General features: G+C 54.9%; 1 protein-coding gene across 2 annotated transcripts; it reads right to left on the minus strand.

The window, feature by feature from the left end:
- Positions 1-460: 460 nt before the first annotated feature.
- Positions 461-21779, minus strand: UBXN11 (UBX domain protein 11). 2 transcript variants are annotated; one of them, XM_057715296.1, is made up of 15 exons: positions 21723-21779; positions 17939-18044; positions 17146-17174; positions 16472-16570; positions 13985-14085; positions 13485-13539; positions 12899-12975; positions 10688-10796; positions 3751-3965; positions 3380-3457; positions 2335-2452; positions 2107-2210; positions 917-990; positions 702-842; positions 461-623 (listed from the first exon to the last, which is right to left on the minus strand). In XM_057715296.1, the coding sequence occupies exons 2-15, from the start codon at positions 18007-18009 to the stop codon at positions 467-469; spliced, it is 1428 nt and encodes a 475-aa protein (XP_057571279.1). In that variant the 5' UTR covers positions 18010-18044; positions 21723-21779; the 3' UTR covers positions 461-466. The 2 variants fall into 2 exon arrangements, with proteins under 2 accessions (XP_057571279.1, XP_057571289.1); XM_057715306.1 differs by lacking the exons at positions 461-623; positions 702-842 and adding an exon at positions 1462-1490 and having other exon boundaries at positions 974-1331.
- Positions 21780-24495: the final 2716 nt, after the last annotated feature.

Genomic DNA, 24495 nt, shown 5'->3' on the forward strand with positions numbered 1-24495 from the left:
GTGTCCATGACATTGTGCCTTGGTGTATACTGCATGTTTGCATGCCAGTCAGTAACGTGGCTGTGCCTCTTGGCCACCTGCCTGTGTCCCGACAGCTCGGCTAGGTGTGGGTGTGTCATGGAAGTGGGTGCCCAGATGCAGTTCTGCCAGGGTGGGGGCAGTGGCTTTGGTGCATGATGTTGAAGTGTCCCCACGTGCTTGTGGTTGTGTGTGTGTCTGTGCGCAGGGATCTGCACACTGGTGCAGGAGGTGCCGGGCTGGGGCGGGCCCTCACTCCCCTGGAGCAGCTTAGCCCGTCTGGGCAGCAAGAGGAAGCTAGAGGACAAAGACCCAGCGGCCAGACCCGCCAGCTGGGGCTCGAGTTACCGAGGGGCGGTTGGGCGCCTCCCCCTCCTCAGCGGAGCTAGTGCAGCTGGGCTGCCCCGCCAAGAGAGCCTCGCGGAGCAGCCAGTGTCGGGCGGGCGCTTTATTTGGGGCCGGGGGTGGGCAGCGGAGCCCGGCGTGCCCGAAGCAGCAGCGTGGCATTGGGCACCAGGCCTGCGGCCTGCAGCGTGAGAGCGTCGTCGTGGTAGACCGTGGGCGGGAACGTACTGAAGATCTCGAAGGTGGTGGCCTCCACGGCCCTGGGGACAGGGAAGAATGAATCAGGCTCTGTTGTGGGGCCAGAGCCCCCCTGGCCACCAGCCAGGCCCCGCACCCACCTGGCCTGTGCAAGCAGGGCGCGCACGTCGCCAACCGTGTCCTCCGGCCGCATCATCAGCAGGAAGGCCTGCTCACCATTCTCAGACTTGATGCGCAGCATGGAGAGCGGGGGCGCAGGTGGCTCCGGAGACTCCTGGCTCCTGCGGACCCAGAGGCTGTCAATACCCCCTGGTAGCCCAGTCCCAGGGTCCTCACTTCTCCACTCGGCCCTCACCTCTCACGCTCAGCAGCCAAGGCAGGTGTCTCCACCATGATCTCCTGGATCCGGACAGGCAATGGGCAGCAGTTCTGGAAGGTATCGATGGAGTGGACAGAGCCCTGGGCCCTGCCAGAGTCACACCAGTCCCCTCCCCCCAGCACCTACAGGGGACTCCTCCCTGACTAGGGATGGAGGTGAGACCAGTGAGCCAAAGGGGGAAGGGGGTATTGTGTGTCAACTGGGGCCCAAGGAGAGGAAATAGAAGGGACGCTTTGGGGGGTGGCCCCATCATTCCCGTCCCTCATTCCAGTGGGGGAGACAGAACCCCACACAGATGGCAACCAGGCTGGATGCCTAACCCAGCATGGGTCAGGGAAGGCTTCCCTGGGGAAACGACACCTGCGCTGTGACTGAAGGATGAGGAGGAGTCCTTAGAAATGGCATGGGGGTAAAGAAAAAGAAATGAAATGGGGGGGCAGGGGGGCAAGGATATTCCAGACAGCATAGGTCAGGCAAGGCTTCTGAGAAGAGGTCATATATTTGAGAAAGTGTCAGCATACATGTGGCTGAAGCTGGGAATCAGGTTGGACTGGAAGAAAGGAAAGGTTAGAGGTGGGAAGAGGACCAGGAAGGAATAACAGGCCTTACCTAAGAACCACTGGAGGGTTTCAACAGGGAAAAGCCAAGATCCAATTTGCACTTTTAAAAGAGCACAGAGGCTGCTGGGGGAGGGTGGCTGGTAGGGTGGGAGTGGAGGTAGGAGGCCAGTGAGGGGCCACTACAGTTGTCTGGGAGACACTGGTAACCTCTCACAGGTGGAGACGAGGGAGGAGTAGCGGGATAGTGAGTGAGGACAGAGGATGATGAGTTCTGTGAAGGCCAGGAAGGTGTATTTAGGTCTGGACCTCAAGAGGGTGGCCTGAACTTGGGCTCACTCCCAACCTAGACTCCCCGACTTTCCTGCTCTTACAGCCACACTCCTGGCTGGCCAGCTGCATTCTGGTCCCAGCTCAGAGCTCTCACCAGCTCCACTGTTTTCAGGAGACAGTGGAACAGTTCTGAGGAACTCATCTCTCCATCCAGGCCATCCTCAGGGGCCCACAAGTCTGAGCCTCCAGATAAGCCTCTGCTCTGGTAGGCTAAGCCAAGGTTGATGGTAAAGCCCCACCCCCCCACAGGGGTCGGGGAGCCCGAGCTGGCCTCACCTGCAGGGTATCCCGGATGGGACCTCGAATGTCAATCACCTCACCTTGTCGGATCACACATTTGGGAAGCCTATTCAGAAACTTCTCGGCAGTCATCCTGGAGCCTGGGGGGAGGGCATTGGGAGACTTGGCTGGGGCAGGGACTGTGAGTGATGGTGGAGGAGGCCACCTGGAGCTTGTCCTGCACAGCGCCCCCACCACCTGGCTCAGCCTCAGGGCCGAGCTCACCTGGGTGCTCCATCCTGTCCAAGGGCTCTCGAATCTTCTGCCGGCCTACCACTCGGGCCTCGCCTGGGAACGGTTCCAGCCCATTCTCTGGGTAGACCTGATTGTGCAGGTCACTCACCTGGCAAGAAGGAAGGGAAAGAGCAGCGGGCACAGCTCTTCAGCCCTGGGTTCCATCCCTACTCCTACTTGCCCTAACCAAGACCCCAGGAATAGGCCCAAGGGATAGTCTGATGCACTCTCCATTTTACAGATGAGGAAACTGAGGCCCTGGCAGAGAGCAGGAGAGCTGCAGTTCATGCTGCTCTCACCCACCTGAGCCCTGCTCTCCCTGCAAGCTCCCCTCATCACGCTAGCTGGAGCCTCTCTCAGGAGCAGACCAGGAGCGAAGGCATGAGGGTGTTAGCAGAGGGCAAAGCGCAGCTTGGCATGATCTACCCCAAACACCCCCAGTCATGACTCACGCTATTTTCCAAGCCACGGTGGCACACACTCCCTCACATGCCCTCACTGTGGAACTAACCACCACCCTCTGGGACAGTCTCACATGTTCCCGTCACAGCACCCTCATCTCACCGCCCACTGCCCCCGCAGCAGGGGGCCAGCTCCATCTCAAGTCCTTTACTCCCAACATTTGCCCCCCCAAAGCACTGCCTTCCACCCCAACCAGGAGGCTCCAGGAGCCCCTGAGAGGAGCCAGGCCACTTTTGCATGGACTCCTCATGTTCCCTAGGCTGTCCAGGTGTCCTGAATGCTGGGGAGGGACAGTGGTCCCATGCAGCTGCAGACTGTGCTTTCAGGATACCAGCAGGGGGCGCTGCCTGCACTCAGCTATACGCCTTCCCCATGGCTGATGCAGCAAGTGTGGCCATCGGCAGCCTCCCCATTCCCTTCCCAGCCCAGTTTCAGGCTCATCCTCCTTCTGGAGGTCATCAGACTGGGGTCCCCTGAGGTGGGGCAGTGCCCCTAGGTGATACCTGAGGAAGCATTCCCACCCCCTTCAAAATCCCCACACTGGGAGTGAGTGGTTTGAGAAGCAGCCCATCACCTTAAAGGGGACCCCATCAGGGTACAGCCGCTGGAGCTCTGAGGGGAAGAAGCCATCCAATATGTCTCGGAGGCAGCGCTGCAAAGGGGAGAGGTAGGGTGAGGCCTGGCTGGACCTGTGCAGTGCCCTACACCCTGCTTCCTGTCTAGATGGCAGGCTCTGGGCCCCGGGCTTACTCTGTGGATTATACTCTGGAAATAGAGCCCCAGGACTTGGCGGGGGGTAGGGGAAGGGGGCTCTGGAGGTTCTCCATGAGCCTGGGTGCTGGGGGTGCGCTGGGCCCATCATCTCCAACTAATGGTGAGCAGGGTGTGGGCCTCCAGCGTCCCTTGAGGATGCACAGGTCTGTCTCCCCTCCCTGTCACTCCTACCTGTGTGGAGGGATCATGGAAGGGCCGGAAGGGCCCACTGAACATCACGAGGCCATTCCGATACAGCTTCAGCGGGATGGGCTCAAGGACACGGGCTGGCACTCTGCCGGGCACTGGCGTCAACTGAGTGTCACTGTCCACCGCCAGCTCACTGAGATCCTTCAGGCTGGCCAGCAGCCTGTCAAAGTCCACCTCAGGGGGTACCAATGAGTCCCCTGGCAGAGAGGATTGACACCCATGAGCCTCTCTTCGAGGCTGCTGTGTGCTCCAGAGCCCTGGCTTCCACAGCCCCCTCCCATGCTGGGCGGGGGCCTTCGTATCTCTTTAAATGACCCACCTGGGGAGGAGGAAGGACAGCTAACACTCCATACTAATAAAAGCTATCTTTTAGTGAGCACTTACTTTGTGCTAGGGGTTTAACATCTGTTATCCCATTCTCTCTTCCTACCAACCCTATGCAGTAGGGACTATAAACATCCCCATTTTCCATATTGGGAAACTAAGGGTTAGAGGTTAATGGCTGGCCTAGGGACACACACACTAAGTGGCAGGAGCAGGATCGGATCTCAGGTCAGATGTACCAGGCACTGGGTTAGCAGCTGAAAGGCACAGTGCAGCGTTCCCAGCTGTCTGGGCTCAAATTCTGGCTCCTCCACTTCTGCCTGTTTGACCTTGGTCAAGCCATTTCATGCGCTGCACCACAGCATTCTCTTCTAGAAGGGGATCGTGATAGTACCAGGATGCCATGAGGGTCCAAGATGAGCACGGATTCCAACAAGCATCTTTCTGTGTTAGTTATTGTTGCCAGCTCTACCGTGCACAGATGCACCTCAGGCCAACCCAGAGGCCACGAGGCAGGGGTTATTTATCTCCATTTTACACATGAGGAAACAGGCCCACAGAGATGAAAAATGACTTGCCCCAGGACACTTGGCAAGTTAGAAGAGGGGATTGGCCCTGGAGTCTGTTTTTCCCACCCATCTGCACCATCAGGAGAGGAAGGTGAGGGCCGGGACAGCTGCTGGACAGAAAAGACGTGGGGCAGACCCTGGGTTGTGTGTGTGTTTCTGGGTCACAGAGCCCTTTGACAAGCTGACAGCTTTGGCCTCTTCTGAAAAATGTGTTGTCCATACAGCTGTTCATAAGCTTCAGGGGGTGCAGGTGGGGTGGTGGAGCCAGCCAGGACAGATGCCAGAGCCGAAAGGGTACAGGGCAGGTAGGATGCTGGTGGGGGACACGCCCACCAGGAGCTTGTTCTCAGTCCTTGAAGGGATCTGGCCCCCAAGTAAGTCATCTACTAGGGTATAACCCTACAAAACGCTGGTGACTTTCTGGGCCTTCTCGGAAGCTGTTTTTCACCAGGACAGCCAGGTTGCAGCAGGATGTAGGTCAGGACTCTGGGGACCCAATTCCTTTCCCCACAGTGGTGCCGTGGCTGTACTGGGGAAGTACAGATGTGGGTGTCTCTGTTTCCTGTTGCCTTTGTGACTGCTGAAATGGTAGGCCCCAGCTCGCCTTCCCCTCTCACCTAATCTTCGACAGCTGTAGGAGCTGCAGCTGCCGCCCTCCCTCCTCCTGGGGTCCCTTGGAATCCCTGAGAGTCCCAAGAAAACCTCACAGAACATCCTGGGTATCGGGGTATGCATCAGATCAAAATCAAGACACTTTTCCTTTAACAACTAACTACTTTCAGAACACCTAAGTAAACCTAAAAATAACAGAAAAGCTCATCACTTTCAAGGCCTGTCCCTATCCCTATATTCTTACAGATGGGAAAGTGAGGCCTAGGAAGTCACATGACTTGGCCAAAGCAGGCCACACAGAGCAAAGCCAAGAGGACGACTCAGATACACGCAGGGAGTGCTAATCGTGCTGCCTCCTGGGGCCTGGGCTTCTTCAGCGACAGAGGAAGGGGCGGGCCGAAGCCAAGGGTAGGATGCCAAGAAGCAATGAAAGGGAAAAGAAAAGTTCACCAAGAAAATTAGCCCGGAAGGCTCTCAGCCAGGGCTCAGGCGTGGAGAAGTGAAAGCAGTGGGCCAGGCAGGTATCAGATGCAGCAGAATGGAGGTGAGACAAGAGGCCCAGGAGAAGGACCCGCAGCTCTGGACAAACCAGGGCTAAGAGAATAAGGCAGGAAGAGCCTGGCACTGCCACCTCACAGCCGGGAGTGCTCAACAGAAGCCTGGCCCCATGCAGCCACGTCACATGGGTCAAGTGAGGCATTTCCTCTCTGAGCTGCAGCTTTCTTTTCCAGGGAATAGGTAGAGAACAGAAATCCTCAGCCTGTCCACAAGACCCAGCGGTGAACAGACTGTAATGATGACTCAGCATTTATGACACGCCAAGCACCAAGAGGCAGGTCTTCCTGCTCCCATTTTACAGATGAGAAAATTGGGCCTTGTAAGGTGACATGACCTGGGTCATGCAGCTTGCAGGGCCCAGGTGACTCTAAGCCTCTGTCCTCAGTGACCACGCAGGCTGCCTCTCAGTGTTGGTTCTTCAGATACTGCTCACTGGGGTTCCTTTCCAAGGAGGGGCACAGAGCAAGGAGATCCTCTCTGAGGCCTCATCCAACTTTTGAGAGCCCATGATTTTGTTTAAAAAGGGGAGTGATGAGGCATGGAGATCGAGTCCAAGCTCCTTGGCCCAAGACCCTCAGAGCCCCGGCTCCCCAGCCTGCCCTCAACAAGCTCCCCCGCTCATACTCTGAAGCCATACAGCCACGGCTACCGCTTCCAAGCTGTGTGACCCTGGGCTCATGGGCCGACGTCTCTGGGCCTCAGCCTCCTCTTCTATAAAATGAGAACAGTAACAACGGTTGCTGTGAGGCTCACAGGAAGTGCCTGGCAGACGGAGCTGCTGCTGTCATTAACACCACACCCACCTTCTTGCTCACCACAGGGCTCGGGGTGCTCTCCCGCCACCTCCATGGAGAGGCCTTGCACAGAGCCTCTCCCCCTGAGCCTGGGCCTCTGCTCCTCCTGGCTTTCTGGAGTCCTTGGGCCCACTCCTGGCCCTTGTCACAGGCTGGTGTCATTTTGTTTGTTTATTTGTCTTTCCAACTACCCTGGTCACTCCTTGAACACAGGCAAGAGCGTCCAGCCCTGGGCATGGCCCAGAGCGGGTGCTCAAGAAGCACTGGATCCGTCCCGCCACCCTGCCACCCCGCCACCCTGCCACCCCGCCGGCATGTGTGGAGCGGCCACACTCTGCGAGGCCCTGAGCAGCATGGCCACGCCCGTGCCCAGAGTCCTGCCCTCCTCAGGCTCATACCTGAGTGAAGGAGACAGGGCGACAGACAGTGACCGTGGCATGTGGTAAGTGCCACTGTGGGGGCTGCAGGGCCCAGGAGAGGGCCAGACCCCGCCACCCTGCGCAGGCGAGTGGCGGGCCAGCCCTGGGCTGGCTCCTCGCACCCTCACTGGGAGGACCACCTGCGGCCGTGAAACCTGGGCAGTGCCCGTGCCCGAGGCGCCCCCGCAGGCCCGTCCCCACCACCACAGGCGAAGGCTGATGAAAGCAAACAGACCCGCTATTTCCACACACCTGCACTGCAGGCCCTGCCCTGGGAACCTCACCTACATTCACTCTGCTCTTCAAAGGAGCAGGCAGGGAGAAAACAGGCCCCGAGCGTCTGGTCACCGCCAGGGCTGCAACCAACCTGTGACTCGGCAGGATCTGACTTCTCTGGCCCCCGCTTCGAGCATCACGCTGCTCGTTCCCACCTCATCCTGTGCGGAGGATGGTCCCAGCAGGCTCTGATCACCCAGGCCAGGGCGCCCAGGCACCGCCCGCCAAACACCTGCATGTGCAGGCGCCCTGGAGCACCGCAGGGGCCGAGCAGTAAATGGACACGGTCCTTGTTCACTGACTGCACGCCAGCCCGAGAGAACACTCCACGTACACGGCGGCATTCAGTGCTCTCAGCGGCCTAGGGGTCCATCACACCATCCCCTCACTTCACAGATGAAGGCGCGGACTCAGAGGCGAAGCAGGTTCCCCACACAGGGTCCGATCTGACCCAGGCCCCCCTCTTTGACCAGAGCCTTTAAAGCTTTCACTCAAATTAGCGGAGCCCTAACCACGTGCCTGGGACCGCTGCAGGGCGGCACAGCACCTGGCGCCAAGCAGGCACTCCATGCACATTTGCTGGAGCAGGTAGGGTCTGAGCTGAGCTTCCAAGGAGGGGAGAAAAGGGGGCAGGGCACTTGGGGGACACAGCACAGGCCCGAGCTAGTGGGAGTGCGGGTGAGAGGAGCCCAGCCTGCCTGGGGTCTAGCCCAGGCCAGCTCCAGGGGCTCGAGGGCAGCCCAGGGATGAGTGAAGCCAGCTGCGAGCCACAGGGGAGCCAGGGTGGCTTCCTGAGCAGGGAAGGGAAGCAGCTCCCACACAGATGCAGGAGCCTGGGCTTGAGGAAACGGGGCGGTGGGGGGATGGGGGTGAGGAGCTCAGAGTTGGCTGGAGCTCTCAGCCCTGAGGCGCAACACCTGATCGAAGGTGGTGTGGCCAGAGCAGAACTGTCCCTTTCCTGTGTCCGCATACCCTGAAGCACCTGGCGCAGCAGCCTGTTCGATACTCAACATACTGGTGGTGGGTGGGGGGGAGGGGGAGAACGATCTGGCCTGAGGCCAAGCCCCTGCAAGGCTTCATCTCCCCTGGGCCCCTTCATGGGCCCAATTGACCCTCCTCCCTAAGGCCAGAGTGCCAGGCTCTAGAATGTTTGAATCAGCCCCAGTTTGCCTAATACAGATGCCCCAGCTCACCAATCCACTGGCCTGCTGCCCCAGGGCTTGTGGGGAGTGGTACCCAATAGACGGAGAGCCAAAGAAACAGGCCAGAGCATCAGGGCCAGCCAGAGCCTGGCTTCCTGGACCCAAGGGCCCTTGGGGCAGGAGCAGGCTGGCACCTGGGGACAAGACCGTGGGGAGAGGAAGGGAAAAAGCCAGGAAGGGGGAGGGGGGGCAGTCCCAGGAGGAAAAGCTGCTAGAAATGAAAAACATGTTGTTTATCTGACAGAAGAGCTAAACTGAGGCCCCTCAATGTGGAAGAATCAAAAGGCAAAAGAAGAAAGAAGACACAAATCAGGAGCTTGTGACCAGGCGGCTTTCACAAGTGGCTTCAGGGCAGCCGTATCTGAGCAAAAAAAACCAACACAGAGCAGGTGGGGGCTACTATGTTTTGGGGAGGAGAGGGTAGAATTCACAGAGCCAAGGTCCAGAAACTGGCTGTCTGGTCTGACCCCTTCCCCAAAGAAGCAGGGAGGCCCCCACTGGCCAGAAGGACGTCTGCCCTCCAACAAGTCAGCAAGGCCACATGAGGTTTGAGCCCAGCTCACCACACAGGGAGGGTGTGTGTGTGTGTGTGTGTGTGTGTGTGTACACATGTATACAGTGCTAGTAGGCCTCTGGCCCTAGATGCCAGGAAGGGACATCTGACAGCTTCTGGCAGTTGCCTGCCAGGGTCCCACCTCTCACCCAGGCAGGGGCCCCTGGAGAACTTCCCACCACACTCAGCCCAGGGTTGAGCTCCTGGCATGGCCCGGGTGCCACACATCTCCCCAGCTTTGCCGTATCCCAAATCCCAAATGGACTGAGCATCTTCCCTCACAGCCGTGCTCCCCAGGGTCATCCCAGGTTCCTCTCACCCCCTCCCTAATGTACAAGCGATCGCCAAGGCCATGGATTCCCCTCCTAAATCTCTCCGCTCCGCCCCTGCTGGCCACCCCCACCAGTATCACCCTTATGCTGGGCATCATCTCTTCTTCGGCCTGGATGACTAACCACCTCCCAGTGGGCTTTCAGCCTTAAGTCTTTGCCCCTTTCACTCAACAGTCTTCAGACTTCTTAAGTGCCTCAGTTTCCCCATCTGTAAAATGGAATAACCCCTGGCCCATGTCAAGGCTATTCGTGAAAATGCTTTAAAAGTGGCAAACATGGTACAAATGGGAAGTGATGTTTTTGAAACAAGGGTGAGGGGATTGTGCCCAGAGATTCTGGGGGATCTAGCCAAAGTGCAGGAGGTGGGACTCTCATGTTTTCAGTCTGGGTTTTTACCCAGCAGGAAACTTATGAAATTAAGAAAATGTGGTTATCTTCCAAATAGTTCCCCAGGAGCCAAGCTCACGTTCCCATGAAACTGCCACTGCCTTCTGACCGTGGAAAACAATGAGAACTTCCACTTGTGGGGCTGACGACACGCAAGGTAAGTGCTAGGCGCTGCATCCAACCCACTGACTCCTAGCAGCTCCATGGAGAAGAATACACCCCCATCTACGGATGAGGAACTGGAGACTCAGAAAACAGAACTCGAGTACTCAGGTCACACCTGGGCTAGGTGGTGGAGTGGAGGTGAGGACTCAGGTGTGACCAACAGAGCCTGGAGAACTACCTTCTGGGCAACAACCTCCATTCTTTGAAGAGAATGGCCCCCGCTTTCAGAAGTGGCCCGTTCTATGGCCCCAAATCTCTGGAGTGCATCCCTCTGGATATTAGCAGTTGAGTCAAAAATAAAAAGTGGTGGAGTCCCATTTGGTAGATTTCAATCGTTTGCTATAAATGAACCTGGAAAAGGAGTCCGAAGAGGGGGTTGAGCCCTTGGACTGAGGGGCAGCTTCCAAAGCAGGGCAATTGCAAAGCAGGCCACCGCTTTTGAATGGGTGACACTTGTAAATTATGGTGCCTGAGACAAATGAGGTCTTGTTACGTTTTGTGTCTCTGGGTCCCTGGACCCTTAGAAACATGAGCAGAGAGTCTAGGGTTAGGTGGTCAGTGATGGAGGCTGAGGCCTTTGCCTCCTGCCCCTGTGTCAGTGACAAGGTGTGGGAGGCCTCGGGCCACCTTGTGCCGGGAGGTAGGGCATGAATGAGCTGGCCTCTGGACAGCTGTGGGCCATCGGGAGCTGCTGGAGAATTCCCTTTGCAGGAGGGGCCCGACTCTACCTGGCTTCCAGAACTTCTTGGCTGTCATCCAGTCCCTCTCACCATCCTCTGAGTCCTCCTCATCCATGGGCTCGCCCACCCACTGCAGGCCGTAGTCACCCAGGAACCGCTGCAGGGAGAGGAGGGAGATGTCGAGGGCACTGTCAGCTCAGCCCTGGGAGAAAAGGTGGCATCAGCCCAGCCCGGGCCCCAGGCCTCGGCTCCCAGCCGACTGGATAAAGGGGATGGGCCTGGGGCTCTTGGCCACTTCCTGGCTGTGACCTTGGGAAGCCACCTCACCTCCTAGAGCCTCAGGCTTCTCCTTGTAAAATGGCGTTGTAAGATGAAGCTTGTGAGGACTCACTAAGATAATTCATGTCATGTCCTTAGCACAGGGCCTGGCACAAGTAGGAACTCACTGAAGGCAGCCATTATAGGGGCAGAGAGCCGTGTAGGTCTGGCCCGAGTGGGGGGAGGGGCAGGGACGCCCACCCTGCGGGTCTGAGAGGACATGTCCACCCACATGCGGCCTCTCTGGGACTGGCCTCACAGCCCCCTGGCCACAGGGAAACTTCTGAGTTGTCTATGCTTCCTGTTGCTGCTTCCTCATCTTCACTCCCTTCCTCAACCCACTCCAGACGGGCCTGCATCTCCACAACTCACTGAAACTGTTGACATGCAACCACCAGCAACCCGCCCGGTGCCCAGCCCAGTGGGCACACTTCTGTCTTCATCTCTCGCAACATACGTTCTTCCTTTTCAGTTTCAAATTTCTAGCCACCTACACTTAGATGTCCAATAGGCATCTCAAAATGAACTTGGCCCAAACCGTCATGACTCCCTGCCCCCACCTCCAAAGGCAGGGAGCGGCCCAAGTCCCAGCTAGTCTCTATTGTGTCACCCAGTTAAACATTTCACCATACTCCGTACTTATGTCTCTTCCTGTGTACTTGCTTATGTGTCTGATTCCTCTAGACGGTCAGCCCCATGAAGGCAGGGACCCTGTCTGCATCCCAGTGCCTGGCAGGGTACCAGGCACGCAAGAGATACTTTGTCTGAGTGTGCTAAATTAATGAAGCCATACATGTGTGAACAACGTGAATGAGGGAGCCCCAATGCCCTCTGCCCTGAGGGGGCAGCCCTCACTCCTGTGGCAGCCATCCAGAGAAGCCCCACGGGCTGCTGGCAATCCCAGCAGGCCGCTTGGGGAGCAGCTGTTTACCCACAGCCCCAGGTACGAACAGGCCTGGGTGGGAAGGGCCCTCAGCTGCAGCCTGGGGTTTGCATCTGTGGTCTGAAATTAGGTTGGGGCTTTGAAAACCAACTCTATGCGGAGAGGGAGAGGTTAGACCCCAGGAAGAACTTCTGAGGGGGCCAGTGAGGGGGGGGGGATTGAAGAAGTATGCATGCCCAGGACCCTCCCTTGAGCCCAGGGTCCCTCCCGTTCAAGCCTTGCTGTGTGAATGAGGGCAAGAAAGGTGACACGGGGTGAGTGAGATGCCATGTCCAGAGGCAGGGAATGGCCATGACCCATGCAGTAAACACACACGGGCCAGGCCCTGGGCCAGGTCCTAGGCGCGCAGCAATGAACAGGAGAAAAGTGGTCCCTCCCTCCCTTGTGGAGTCCACCGTCCCATGGGGAAGAGGGATGTGGTACTAAGAAAGCCCAGGATGGAGAACCTGCCCTGGACCCCAAGGAGGTCCCCTGGGGAAGGGCCCCCACCTCGACTTGAGACTGAGGATGAGTGAAAACTCGCCAGGGAAAGGTGGAAAAAAATATTTCAATTGGAAGGAACAGCATGGACCAAGGTCCTGAGGTGGGAAAGAGCTTCAGGTGGTCAAAGAACCAGGGGCAGGTTCCCATCACTGGAGGAGAGAGTGGTTCAAGACGAGACTGAGGGGACTTCCCTGGTGGCACAGTGGTTAAGACTCTGAGCTCCCAATGCAGGGAGCCTGGGCTCTATCCCTGGTCAGGGGACTAGATCCCACATACATGCCTCAACTAAGGAGCTCGCAACTAAAACCCAGCGCAATCAAATAAATAAATAAATATTGGGGAAAAAAAAGACTGAGGAAGGGGGAGGGGCTAGCTCAAGCCTGAAACGGGGTGGCGGTCGGGGGGTGTGCCCCAGACCCCTGTGTGGGATGTGTGGTGAGGGAGCCCCAGAGCAGAGAGGTGGGCTCTGACGCAGTCCCTGCGGGCAGACAGCCCTGGGCCGCCACCTCCCTCACCTCCATCTCCTCGACCTGCCGCTGCAGCTGTGCACACGTGGTCTCCAGCTCCTCCTGCCGCCGCAGGGTCGCCGTGCCTTCAGGGAAAGACGGGGAAGGGTTCCGCTGCCCCCGCACGGAGGCTGCCAGGCCACTCTGGCCATGACCAGGGCTTTGGCCCGACGATCATCTGGAGAAGCTGCCCCTTGAGAACTCGAGGGATCCCCTGCGAACCACCTCTTGGCCTCTCCCCCTGACCTTGAGAGGGGATGCCCTGACTCTCGGGAGGCGGCCGCCCCACACCTCTTCACCCCACCCCCCCACCCCCAGAGCGAGGCTCCTGAGGCGGCTGCATTTCCTCCAGGCTTTCGATGGCAGGCCCTGTGCTCGGGGCTGGGCTACGGCTGTGCTCACGGGACTCAGTCCCACACAGAAGGGCACTGTCCTGGGTGTCATGTCCTGGGTGTCACTACTCCTCTCTGGGCTCCACCGTCCAGACCCCACCACAGGACTCAGCTTGATGCTCCTGGAGCCCTGATGCCCAGAGGTCGCTAGCCTGGGGGAGGTGCAAAGGTGGGCTAACCAGCCCACGGAGAGGGCCTCTTACCCTGGTGCTCCTGGAGGGACTCCACCAATTCCTCCAGGGCCTTTATCTTCCGATCCTGCAGCAACGAGGCAGGAGGGGAGCAGGCCTGGTGGTTCCCAGAGCCCAGGGGAGCCCCTTCCAGATGGGAAGATCCAGCGGCAAGCCCCCGCCCCCTTCGGCACAGCCACCACTCCCGTACCTCAGATGACCCTTGCGGTGCCACTGAGTTGGGGGAAGGGTGTGGGGCACCCCCAAATGCCCAGCACTCAGCAGCCACCCAATCTGAGGTCTACAGGCCTTGCTCAGATGTGGAGAAGACCCCTAGCCTCTCTGCTCCGGTCACAGGGACCCAGAACAGCCCCAGGTCAGACCTGGCCCTTGAGGTGGGCGGTTTGGCCAGAGAGATGGTTCTAGAACCCATCCACCCTGGCCTATTGCAATAGGAGCCTCACTGGCCTCCCCAGCCTGGGCCCTTCCACCCCTCAGACCAGACCCTGGCCCTCTCCCCACTGGGACCCCACCTTGGACAGCATCTCGTCAGTCTGGGCCTTCACCTGCCGCTCCAGATCCCGCACTTTCCTCATCATGGTGGCAATCAGCTCCGAGTCATGGTACACGGGGACTGCCAACCAGACAAAGTCCTAGAGCCCGGGTCTCGAGCTGAGGCTGAGGTATGGGGGTCCAGGGGAGGGGGAGAGGCAGAGGGCTCCCCAACAGTGCAAATAAGTGGTAACGACAGCCGCCACCTAGATAATGGGGCCTATCCACTCACTTCCCGTATGTCAGCTCTTCTGAGGAAATGAACTGCTCGGGAAACTGAGGCACGGAGACTCAGTGGTGCCCCCAAGATGTTTATACGAGGGAGTGGCACAACATACGGGTCACACCACCTTGAAACACTGTCAAGAAGTTCACCCTTAAAGCAACTATATGCCAATACAAATTTTTTTTTTAAAGTTCACCCTCAGTTGAATCATGCCTCTCATCTCACCCCTAATTCCACAGGAAATACGGTGGATAGAGGAGCACGTTAAACAGCACCAAGACAGATCACGATGGGGACAGCCTGTGGGACAGGTGGCCCGGACCCCTCACAAAGTGTCAATTTTTAAAAGAGGCAGGGACTTGCTCTACAGAAGTATAATAATCAAATGCAGTGCATGACCCTCAATTAGAACCTAAATCAGGAAGAAAAAAAAAGCTATGAGAGAGATTTTGGAACACTAGGATGTTAGAGAGAGTTACTGAATCGTTCGTGTCCTTCAGTGTGATCAAAGCAGCGTGGTGATGTACTTCCTCACTCCTAGAAGCTACACAGGGAAGTATTTAGAGCTGAAATGTCAAGATATCTGCAACTGATTTCTAAATAGTTCATCCAAAAAATACACTTGTGTTCATACACATGCGTATATGGAGAGAAAGCAAATATGGCAAAATGTCACTAACGGTTCAATCTAGACATATAGGTGCTTGCTGTACTATTATTTCAACTTTTTTGTTTGCTGAAAAATTTTCAATTTAAAAAGTTTGTGAAAGAAAATGAGAGACATGGGTAGAAACAGGCCCCCTTCTTCCCCTGGATGTTGTTGCTCTCTGTGTGAAGCTGGAAATGTAGCTGTAACCACATGACCATGTGGGGCTGACACGCCCAAGGATGGCTCAGTGGAAAGGTGGAAAAACCTGAACTTTTGATGATGTCTTTGAGTTGCCTCCCTAGGACTTCTTGGTATGTGGGATAATAAACCCCCTGATGTTCCTTGGTTGAATCAGGGTTTTCTTTGACTTTATCAAAAGCTTCTTAACTGACATACAGACATTTGGGAACTGTCAGCACACAGATGAAAGCACATGTATGAGGCAGAGTGGAGAGAGAGAGAGGAGAATCCAGGCAGGACAAACATCAGGTGGACAAGCTGGAGCTGGCAGAGAGCCGAGAGGGAAGAGCCTGGGAGGCAGGAGGATGCCAGGGAGACTGTGCCATGGAGGCCAAGGGCCCCAGGTGCTCTGAGAAGAGGGAGCAGGGAACTGTGTGGAATGTTTCCACACAGAGAAGTGAGATAGAACAGGCAAGTCCTTGATTGTGAGCTTGGCGGGGCAGACACTGGCTGAGACTGGGCTGAGGGGTGGTGGCGGGGGAGAGGCAGAGAGATCTGGGGAAGAGCCCAGTTGCTGTGGTTGCTGTTGAAAGCATCCCCAGCTGGGGTGATGGAGAGCCTGTCTTTGTGACTGAATGGCTGTGGGGCCGGGCTCTTCCGTCTCCTTTTCCACCTCAACCCCCTCCCTACCTGGAGGGTGGAGAAGGCATCTGGTGGAGGATTGCCTCATCCCATTTCCACTTCACACAAGAGGAAATGGAGACAGAGAGACAGGAAGCTGCTTACCCAAGATATCACAGCTAGTGGAAAATTCTAACCTCATCCCCAGCTCCCCAGACTCCCAGCTCAGACCCTGTCCCTGTCCGGCACTCCACACAGCTCACCCTGCCTGCCCGCATGTTGGTCCCCTTTGCCCAGGGCTACCTACTCTGGGAAGCTGCCCCAGTGAGCCTCAGCCTCCTTCAGGCATCTCCGTAATTCCACATGTTGCCACAGCCCTTTGGGGTGGTGCGGGCCAGGCTACGAGGGCTGTCTAGGGGACTCTGCACCTTGCCCAGAGTCTGCGGAAGCAGGAAGCAGATGCCCAGAGGCTGAGCTTCATCCTCAGACCCTTCATTCTTCTTGGACCCTGAATCCGGGAGCCACTGACATCACACTTGATGATGACTCCAGCCGGGTCCACTCCAGAGGCACCAGCCACCTGAGCTAAGGGCTGAACCTGTGTGTGGCTTTATGCCAAGCCAGGCTCTGAACAGGTCTGGGATGCAGGCACATGGCCACAGTCAGCCAGGAGCGGAGGCAGCTGCCTCTTACCCAGCAGGCGGGAGATGAGCCATGCCTCTAGGGCCCCCCTTTCCCTGGGGCCTCTCCTGCTGCCAGGGACCCAAACGCCCTTCAGGCCTCTGCACTCACCTTGCCTACTCACAGGGGCACCTATGCCACCATAGCAGGAAGGGACGGAGATCCTTTCTTCCAAGCCGTGCGCCTCATTCAGCATGTCCACCTCATCTTCTGCAGACAGGGATGCCCAGCTCACTGCTCTGGGGCTGAGGCCCAGAGGAAACTGGGGCCCTGGGCCCTGGCCAAGATGAAGCAGCCTGTACTGTGTCCCCCAAGCACATGAGGATAGAAAACCTGGGATTCTGGAGAGCAAGGATCCAACTGAAACAGGCTTCTTCTTGGAGTTCTCCCAGCCTGGCTCCTGGCGGGACCTGGGTGGCCAATGCCAGCACCACGGTGGGGGCTAGAGTGGGGTTGGGATGCAAAGGTCTAAGCCTGCAGGAGGCAGGGCAGCAACACGAGGACTGGGCTTCAGGGAGAAAAGGCTGCAAGGGGCTGGCAGTGGCTGTCAGGGGAAGGAGGGCTGCAGTCTGGCCCCACCACGACCAACCCCACAGTGCATGGAGGGGTCCACATGTTAATGCTGACATCTCTGCTAAGAGTGCGGAGCCTCCTAATCTGAGAGCTGCAGGTAGCACTGTAGCTGGCCGGCCACTCTGGCCGACATAGGAGCTCTTGTGCTCTTTCTCTCCATCTGCCCAACTGTAAGGACATGAGGAGGACATGAGGGCAGAGCCCACACTTACCATTTCCGTAGATTTTTATCCCTCGCCTCCTGGGAATAGGGCAGGAAGGAGAAGGAAGAGAGACAAGTTAGGACTCCCTGGATTGCCATCAGGGGGAGGCTCTGGCACCATACCCCCCAACAAGCCTAAAGAAGATATCTCCTGAGGACATCCACCCCCAAATCACATCCCGGCCCGGGAGTAAGCCAAGGGGTAGGCTTCAGAGTATCCGACTCCTCCCAACATAGAAGGATGGGAAGAGCTGAAGGGCAGAGCCTTGGGGAGAAGATTACAATAGTCCCCAAGCCCAGGAGCCTAGCCCCAGCTCTGCTCTGAAATGGCTACAGGACCCCAGGCTTGTCGCTTAACCTGTCTGGACTTCCTTGGCCATGACACAAATGACTCAAAGCGGGGTTCAGAAGAGCAAGGAGAGAGGTAAAAAAATGGTCTGAAAGATGAAAGTGATAGACGGACGAATAAGATTCCCCTTACTGAGAGCCCAGCACGTGGCCGGGCCTGGAACACGTGGGCCATTAGTGTCTGCAGAACTAATTCATGAGCAGTGAACAAACAGATGGATGCTAAGCCAGTCCACAGCCCATACCTCACTAGAGGGCACAGCCCAGTGTGTGCTAGGACACAGGGAGAGCCTCCCAGAAGGTACGAGAAAGAAAAGGTGATCGGGGAAAAATACATAACTTCTTACTGTTTCCCCCAAGATGCTAGGAGTCAACTCTTAGTCCATGGGTGGGGGGGGGGGGCCAGGAGGAGGCAGGGGCATGAACACAGAGACCCCGCGAGGCCAGTTCCTTACCCCGGATTCACAGGTTCCGACTGCAGAGGCACTCTCCGGGTCTTGCCAAGGGAGGCCAAAGGTGAGCTCATAGTTCTACTTCTAGATTCTAGCTGTCAGGAACTCCCTGAGAAGAAAGAAGTCAGCCCTTGGGCACAGTCGCTCAGGACCAGGGAGCACTCTGAAACTTCCTCTTTCCAGGTGGGAGCACTGTCCAGGGAGCGGCACCCCTCGCTTCTTCCCACTGCCCCTGCAGAAGTTTCTGGAGGCAGCCTGGCCTCAGGGTCCCTGCGTGTCACGTCTACCTGCTCCACTGGATATTCAGCTCTCCGCTCTGCTCCTGGAGGCCTCTGGCCTAGCAGTGCATGGGAAAGGGTGATGGGGGTGGGGTGGGGTGCAGAGGTGGGCCAGAAGACTGGGACTCTGCCAGACTTTGAGCCCGGGCATAAGACTACCCAGGAGGCCTGGGGCTACTGTCCATCTATCAAGGAGCCAGTCAGCACAAAGCCTGGGTGTCCCCTCCCCTCCTACCAGAACCAGTTGCCACCTCCAACATCTCGGAGCCAGAAAGGGCCAACCCCAAGACAGGATTCTCCCAAGACACCATCCTCATGGCAGGGAGGTCAAGTGCCAGGCTCTGGATAGGTTCTGCCATCTACCAGTGTAGCATGTGCCTCGGTTTCCTTTAGCATAAAGTGGGGATGGCAATGATAACAGCCAGGTAGGGCGACACACATAAAGCACCTACCCCAGTGCCATGCTCAAAGGAATTACTTAAAAATGTGAATTGTGGCTGCTGTTGTTAGTGGCACATAGAAGGCCCTCATAAATCTTGGTTTCCCTTCCTTTCCTCTTCCTTCTGGAAAGATGAATGAACATCAGGGATGCAATTAAGGCCACTACTCTATTCAGTGAATTAAATATCATGCAGCTAATATCTAGAAATCTTAGAATCAAACGACCTCCATCAGGGCCTGAATCAAGTCTTTCATTCCACCTTGGAAATGTGTGGCACTGGCCTCCACCCTGCCCCTGAATCTGCCCAGCAAGGAGACCTGTGTCACCAGGAGGCAGCTTCCTTGGTCTTTATTCTGGAGTTTGGGATTCATGACCTGCCCCTCTCTCAGAGGTGCCCTCCAAGGACCAGGCCCAGAGTTTCCTCACCCCCATCATCCAGCATCCAGCCTCCCAAATCTGACCCCAGCCTGCCTAGTTCCTGACATCTTGTCTGGTTACCCTCAGGGTGTGTGTGGCCAAGTGCGGTAGCCACAGGGGCCAATGGCTCCTTCTCACCCACAGAAAATAAAAAAACAACTCAAAATTCCTTAACATGGATGATCTGGTCTGTGTCTCTGGACCTCACCCATCATCACCTGCGGTCCCTTCACCCCATCCCACCCTACACTTGATCCACTATGAACTGTCGGCCCTGAAATGCACCAGGCCTTTGCACACATGGCTCCCCAGGCCTGGAACCCACTCCCCCAAATGGTCTCCCTACTCCTACCCACACCTTTCCCTTGGCTGGCTAACTTTTTTTTTTTTTCAGTTTGTTTTTATTTGTTTTTCAGTTATATTTTAACTTTTTACTTTAAAATTATTATAGATTCATAGGTAATCAGGAAAATAGTAGAGAGGTCTTGTGTATCCTCCACAGTTTCCTCTAATAGTCACATTTTACATGACTAGAGTACACAGTATCAAAATCAGGAAACAGACGTGCATAATTCATGTGTCACTCTATGCCATTCCATCCTCTGTATAGATTCTATGTAATCACCACTGCAATCAAGATATATACAGAACAATTCCATCACCGCAAAGATCTCCCTTGTGCTATTCCTTTAGTATCACAATCATCCTCCTCCCCACCACCACCCCTAACCCCTGGCAACCACTACTCTGTTTCCCATCTCCATAATTTTCTTACTTCAAAAACGTTATATAAATGGAATTAAATACCATGTGACCTTTTTTAAAAGGAAAAAAAACAGCTTTATTGAAGTATAATTCACATACTCAAATCTTTCAAAGTATACAATTCATTGGTTCTTAGCATATTCACATATTCAGAGTTATGAAACCACCATAGCAATCAATTTTGGAACATTTTCATTACACTAAAAAGCCCCAGGCACTGTGCCTTTAGTGGCAAAAACTGCCCTGTGTAAATTCTCACCAGACCTGATTATCCCTTCCTTCTCCAAATTCTCATCACTGTAGTAATGACTCCTCGAAAGAAACTGGTCATAAAGACAGAAAGTATAAGCATTGGTGAGGATGAGGGGAAACTGGAACCTTTGTTGGAATGTAAATGGTACAGCTGCTGTAGAAAACAGTTTGGCACTTCCTCTAAAGGTTAAACAGAGTTATCTTATGGCCCAGCAATTCCACGCCTAGGTATACACCCAAGAGAAATGAAAACTTACATTCACAGAAATATGTGTATCTCTTCGTAAGTAGGATTATTTGTAATAGCCAAAAAGTGGAAACAACCCAAATGCTCATCAACCAATAAGTGGATAACAAATGTGGTGTATCCTTACAATGGAATATTATTTGGCAATAAAAAAGGAAAGAAACACATGCTACAAAGTGAATGGACCTTGAAAACATTACGCCAAGGGAAAAGAAGTCAGTCACAAAAGACCACCAACTGTTATGATTCCATTTATATGAAATGTCCAAAATGGGCAAATCTATAGAGACAAAGATTAGTGGTTGCCAGGGTTGGAGGTGTTGGGGGGAGATGGGGAGCGTAGGGGCAGACTGCTAAAGGGTACAGGGTTTCCTTTGGGGCTGATGAAAATGTTCTAAAATTGACTGTGATTATGGCTGCACAACTCTATGAATATACTAAAAACAACTGAAATTTACATTTTAAAGGGGTGAAGTATATAGTATATGAATTATATCTCAATAAAGCTATCATAGGGAAAAAAAAAAAAGAACCTGGTCTCCAAACCAAATTCAACATCTTCCCTCAAAATAAGCTCCTCCCACTTCCCCCTTCTTAATGAGACCCCATTATTAAAACACAAAAATTTTCCCTCCTTCTTTCCCTCTTAATCCCATCAGTTACCCAATCCTGCAGGTTAAACTCTGCATGTCTCACACATAGCTCCTCCTCTCCGTGGCCACTGCTGGCCAGCCTAGAGGGACTCTCACTGCCTTTCTTTGGGGCTGCCACAATGGCCCCAAACTGAGTTCCAGTCTCACTCCAAGCCAATCCAACACACTGTCTGTAGATTAATTTTCCCACACATCACAGGAGACCTCTGAGGACGACGACTGCATCTTCCCATCAGCCTGGGGACTCCTGAGCGCAGGGCTGTGTCTCCTCCCTCAGACCGGGGACCCTGAGGACAAAGCCACTTCTACTCCCTTCACTTTGGGGTCTTCCGGGGCGGACTGTGTCTTACCCCTCAAGCCGGAGGCGGCTAAAGGTTGTCTTACGCCTCTACATCTTTGGGAGTTAAATGCATCCCCCCACAGGTCCCAGTGCTCCCCAGCGCTGACATGGACCAGCAGGCTGCACGCCTCCGTTCCCTAAATCCCCAGCTGGAAGCGCTCACCCCGCGACCTCTACCACCAGCCCCGCCCCGGGAACCGCGTTGCCGCCCCGCCGCCTCCGCGCGTAGCCATGGTAGGCGGGGGCCCGGATCTGCTCCCAGGGCTTGGGGGGGGGGGTGGGCTTGCTGGGGAGTCGGTCCGCGGGGCTCGCGTGTCCTCGAGGGTTTCGGGGTGAGGGCCCCAGCCTGTGTGGGGGGGTCCCTGGACAGAAAGCTCTGGGGCTGTGACTCACCACGCAGGGCCGCGGAGCCGCCCGCGGCGCCGCCATCTTGTTGTCACACGGTTTCCCAGGCGACCAGGACCCATGCGCCTCTCATTGGGTAATTCGAGGGGGGGCGGTGCCCCTGAGCAACCAGCAAGGCAGCAAAGGCCGGTACGGCTTCTGTGCTCGAATTCTATTGGCCCACAGAGTCGAAACTCATCGCGGAATACTGCAAATCCCAGAATCCACCGCTCCGAGCAGACTCCGGATTTGGGGGAACCGAGGGTCCCTTCACATCACCGCAAGGCACGGAAGGCAGAGAACCTGGGGTTTGATTCACGAAGCTTCTGGAAGCCTCTGGACCTGAATGTGCAATCCCGACAATGCCACGGTTTTGCTAAATTGATTTTGGGAGAAATTACATGTATCCCTCTGAGCCTCTGTTTTTCCAGCTGATCAGTACAGTAAGTACTAGGGGGAGTTCTTTTGAGCATGAATTGAAGTGATGCAAGTAGTTAATAAATGTTTCTTAAATCTGAGTTTCTCTGCTAACTTCTTGACCAAATGGCGCCCTGGAGGGACGCTCAAATTCTATTTCCTTTGTGTAAAAATTCGGGTGAGACTCCTCCTGCCTCTGGATAAGACACTTTGTGCGACTTTGGGTGAAATACTTCCCCTCCCGAGCCTCTCGTGAAAAAAATAAGGTGTTGCGTTCGATCAACTAGAGATAGTTAAGAGCGCGAACTTTGGCCTCAGGAGGCCTGGCTCCTGACCTGTGTGTCGTTAGGCAAGTTACTCACCTTAATTTCTTCTTCTGTAGAATGGGGATAATACCCACCCCATAGAGCTGCCGTGAATTAAGTGAGAGAATGCGTACAGAGTACGCTTTCAAAACATCTCCTGCTCTTAGTATCATTATCGCATCGTCCTCCCGCTGTGATGATCCGGGTGTCTATGATTTCTGACACTCACTTCCTTATGCCTTGGTTCAACAACCAAAGCCCTTTCTCTGCATGTCTCAAACTTCACTTATTAATATTTTCCATCAGACTTTCTAATCTACTGCATTTAGGGGCGGGCAGGCTCCTTGAGGCATTCTTTACACATCAGCTGGAGACTGAAGAGAGCTACCAATTAATGAGTGTCCTCCAAGTGTCAGATGCCAGAATCATGAGCTTTACAGATGAGAAAACTGAAGCTCAGAAGTAAAGTGACTTGCTCAAGACTATGCAGGTAGAAAGCAGAAAAGTGGATTCAAACCCAGAACTGTCTGCCTCCAGAAACTGTGCTCTTTCTAGAAGCTCCCACTTTAGTAAAACAGGCAGGCAAAGGTAAGCCAAGGTGCAGGTGGTACAGGTCCATGGCCAAGGGAAGGGTTCAGGTGGAAAGTGTGACTGGAAAGCTCTCTTGCCACTGAGCTGCTCCCAGAAAGTTCTCTGAGGCTTGAGATATATGAGATGAGAAAGTCTGAGGTCATGCTGGGGTCAAGTGTTTTGCGGGGTTGGAGCCCTAGTCGGGGGATTAGCAACCTTTTACTGTCCCCTTGCTCACATTCCTTCTGCTCTTAAAGGTAAGCAAGGACCAACAGCATGGGAGGCAGGGGGCTCTGGCGTCATGAACCCTGCTGTGCCCACTGCCTCTCACCTCGGCAAGACTGGGGAGTGAACTGGCATTTACCCAAGCATCAGTTTACAACATACCTCCCTCATACCCAGGGCTGGAAGCCTGGTCTGAGATTCTGCAGTAGGCAGACACTCAGCAGATATCTAGTTCCTGTGAGGGAGGCAGGAGCCCTCTAACCTGGTGGGCAGTTTATTATTTTTTTTAAGAACATTTATTGGGAGAAGTCAGAGCTGTATTATAAAAATATACATTTTCATCATAGAAACTTGGAAAGTAATAGTAGCCATCATTTACTGAGGAAATATGGACCAGCAATAATTAACAAGTCTATGGGGGTGGGACTTCCCTGGTGGTGCAGTGGTTAAGAATCCACCTGCCCATGCAGGGGACACGGGTTTGATCCCTGGTCTGGGAAGATCCTGCAGAGCCACTAAACCCAAGAGCCACAACGACTGAGCTCTTGTGCTGCAACTACTGAAGCCCCTGTGCCTAGAGCCCATGCTCCGCAACAAGAGAAGCCCGAGCTTGACAACGAAGAGTAGCCCCTGCTCGCCACAACTAGAGAAAGCCCACGCACAGCAACAAAGACCCAACACAGCCAAAAATAAATAAAATTTTTAAAAAAGTCTTTCCGTACTTTCTATTAAAAAAAAAAAAGTCTGTGGGGGGCTTCTCTGGTGGTGCAGTGGTTAAGAATCCACCTGCCAATGCAGGGGACACAGGTTCATGCCCTGGTCTGAAAAGATCCCACATCCTGCAAAGCAACTAAGCCTGTGCACTACAACTACTGAGCCTGCGCTCTAGAGCCCACGAGCCACAATTACTTGAGCCCACATGCCTAGAGCCCGTGCTCTAGAAGAGAAGCCACTGCAATGAGAAGCCCGTGCACTGCGACAAAGAGTAGCCCCCACAAACCACAACTAGAGAAAGCCTGTGCACAACAACAAAGACCCAACACAGCCAAAAATTAAATAAGTTAATTAATTAATTAATTTTAAAAAAAGTCTATGGGGCTGGGCTCTGTCACTTACTAGCTGGTTGTTTCTGCTCCAGCTGCTCCACTGAACCTCAGTTTCCATATCTGGAAAATAGAGATACTAATAGAACCCACCTTGTAGGGTTATTGTGCAAATTAAATTTCTCATAACATTGTCATATTATTGTTTTTAAAAAGATGTTT

This window comes from Hippopotamus amphibius, chromosome 1 (genome assembly GCF_030028045.1).
Source record: "Hippopotamus amphibius kiboko isolate mHipAmp2 chromosome 1, mHipAmp2.hap2, whole genome shotgun sequence".
In the NCBI taxonomy this organism is placed as follows: domain Eukaryota; kingdom Metazoa; phylum Chordata; class Mammalia; order Artiodactyla; family Hippopotamidae; genus Hippopotamus; species Hippopotamus amphibius.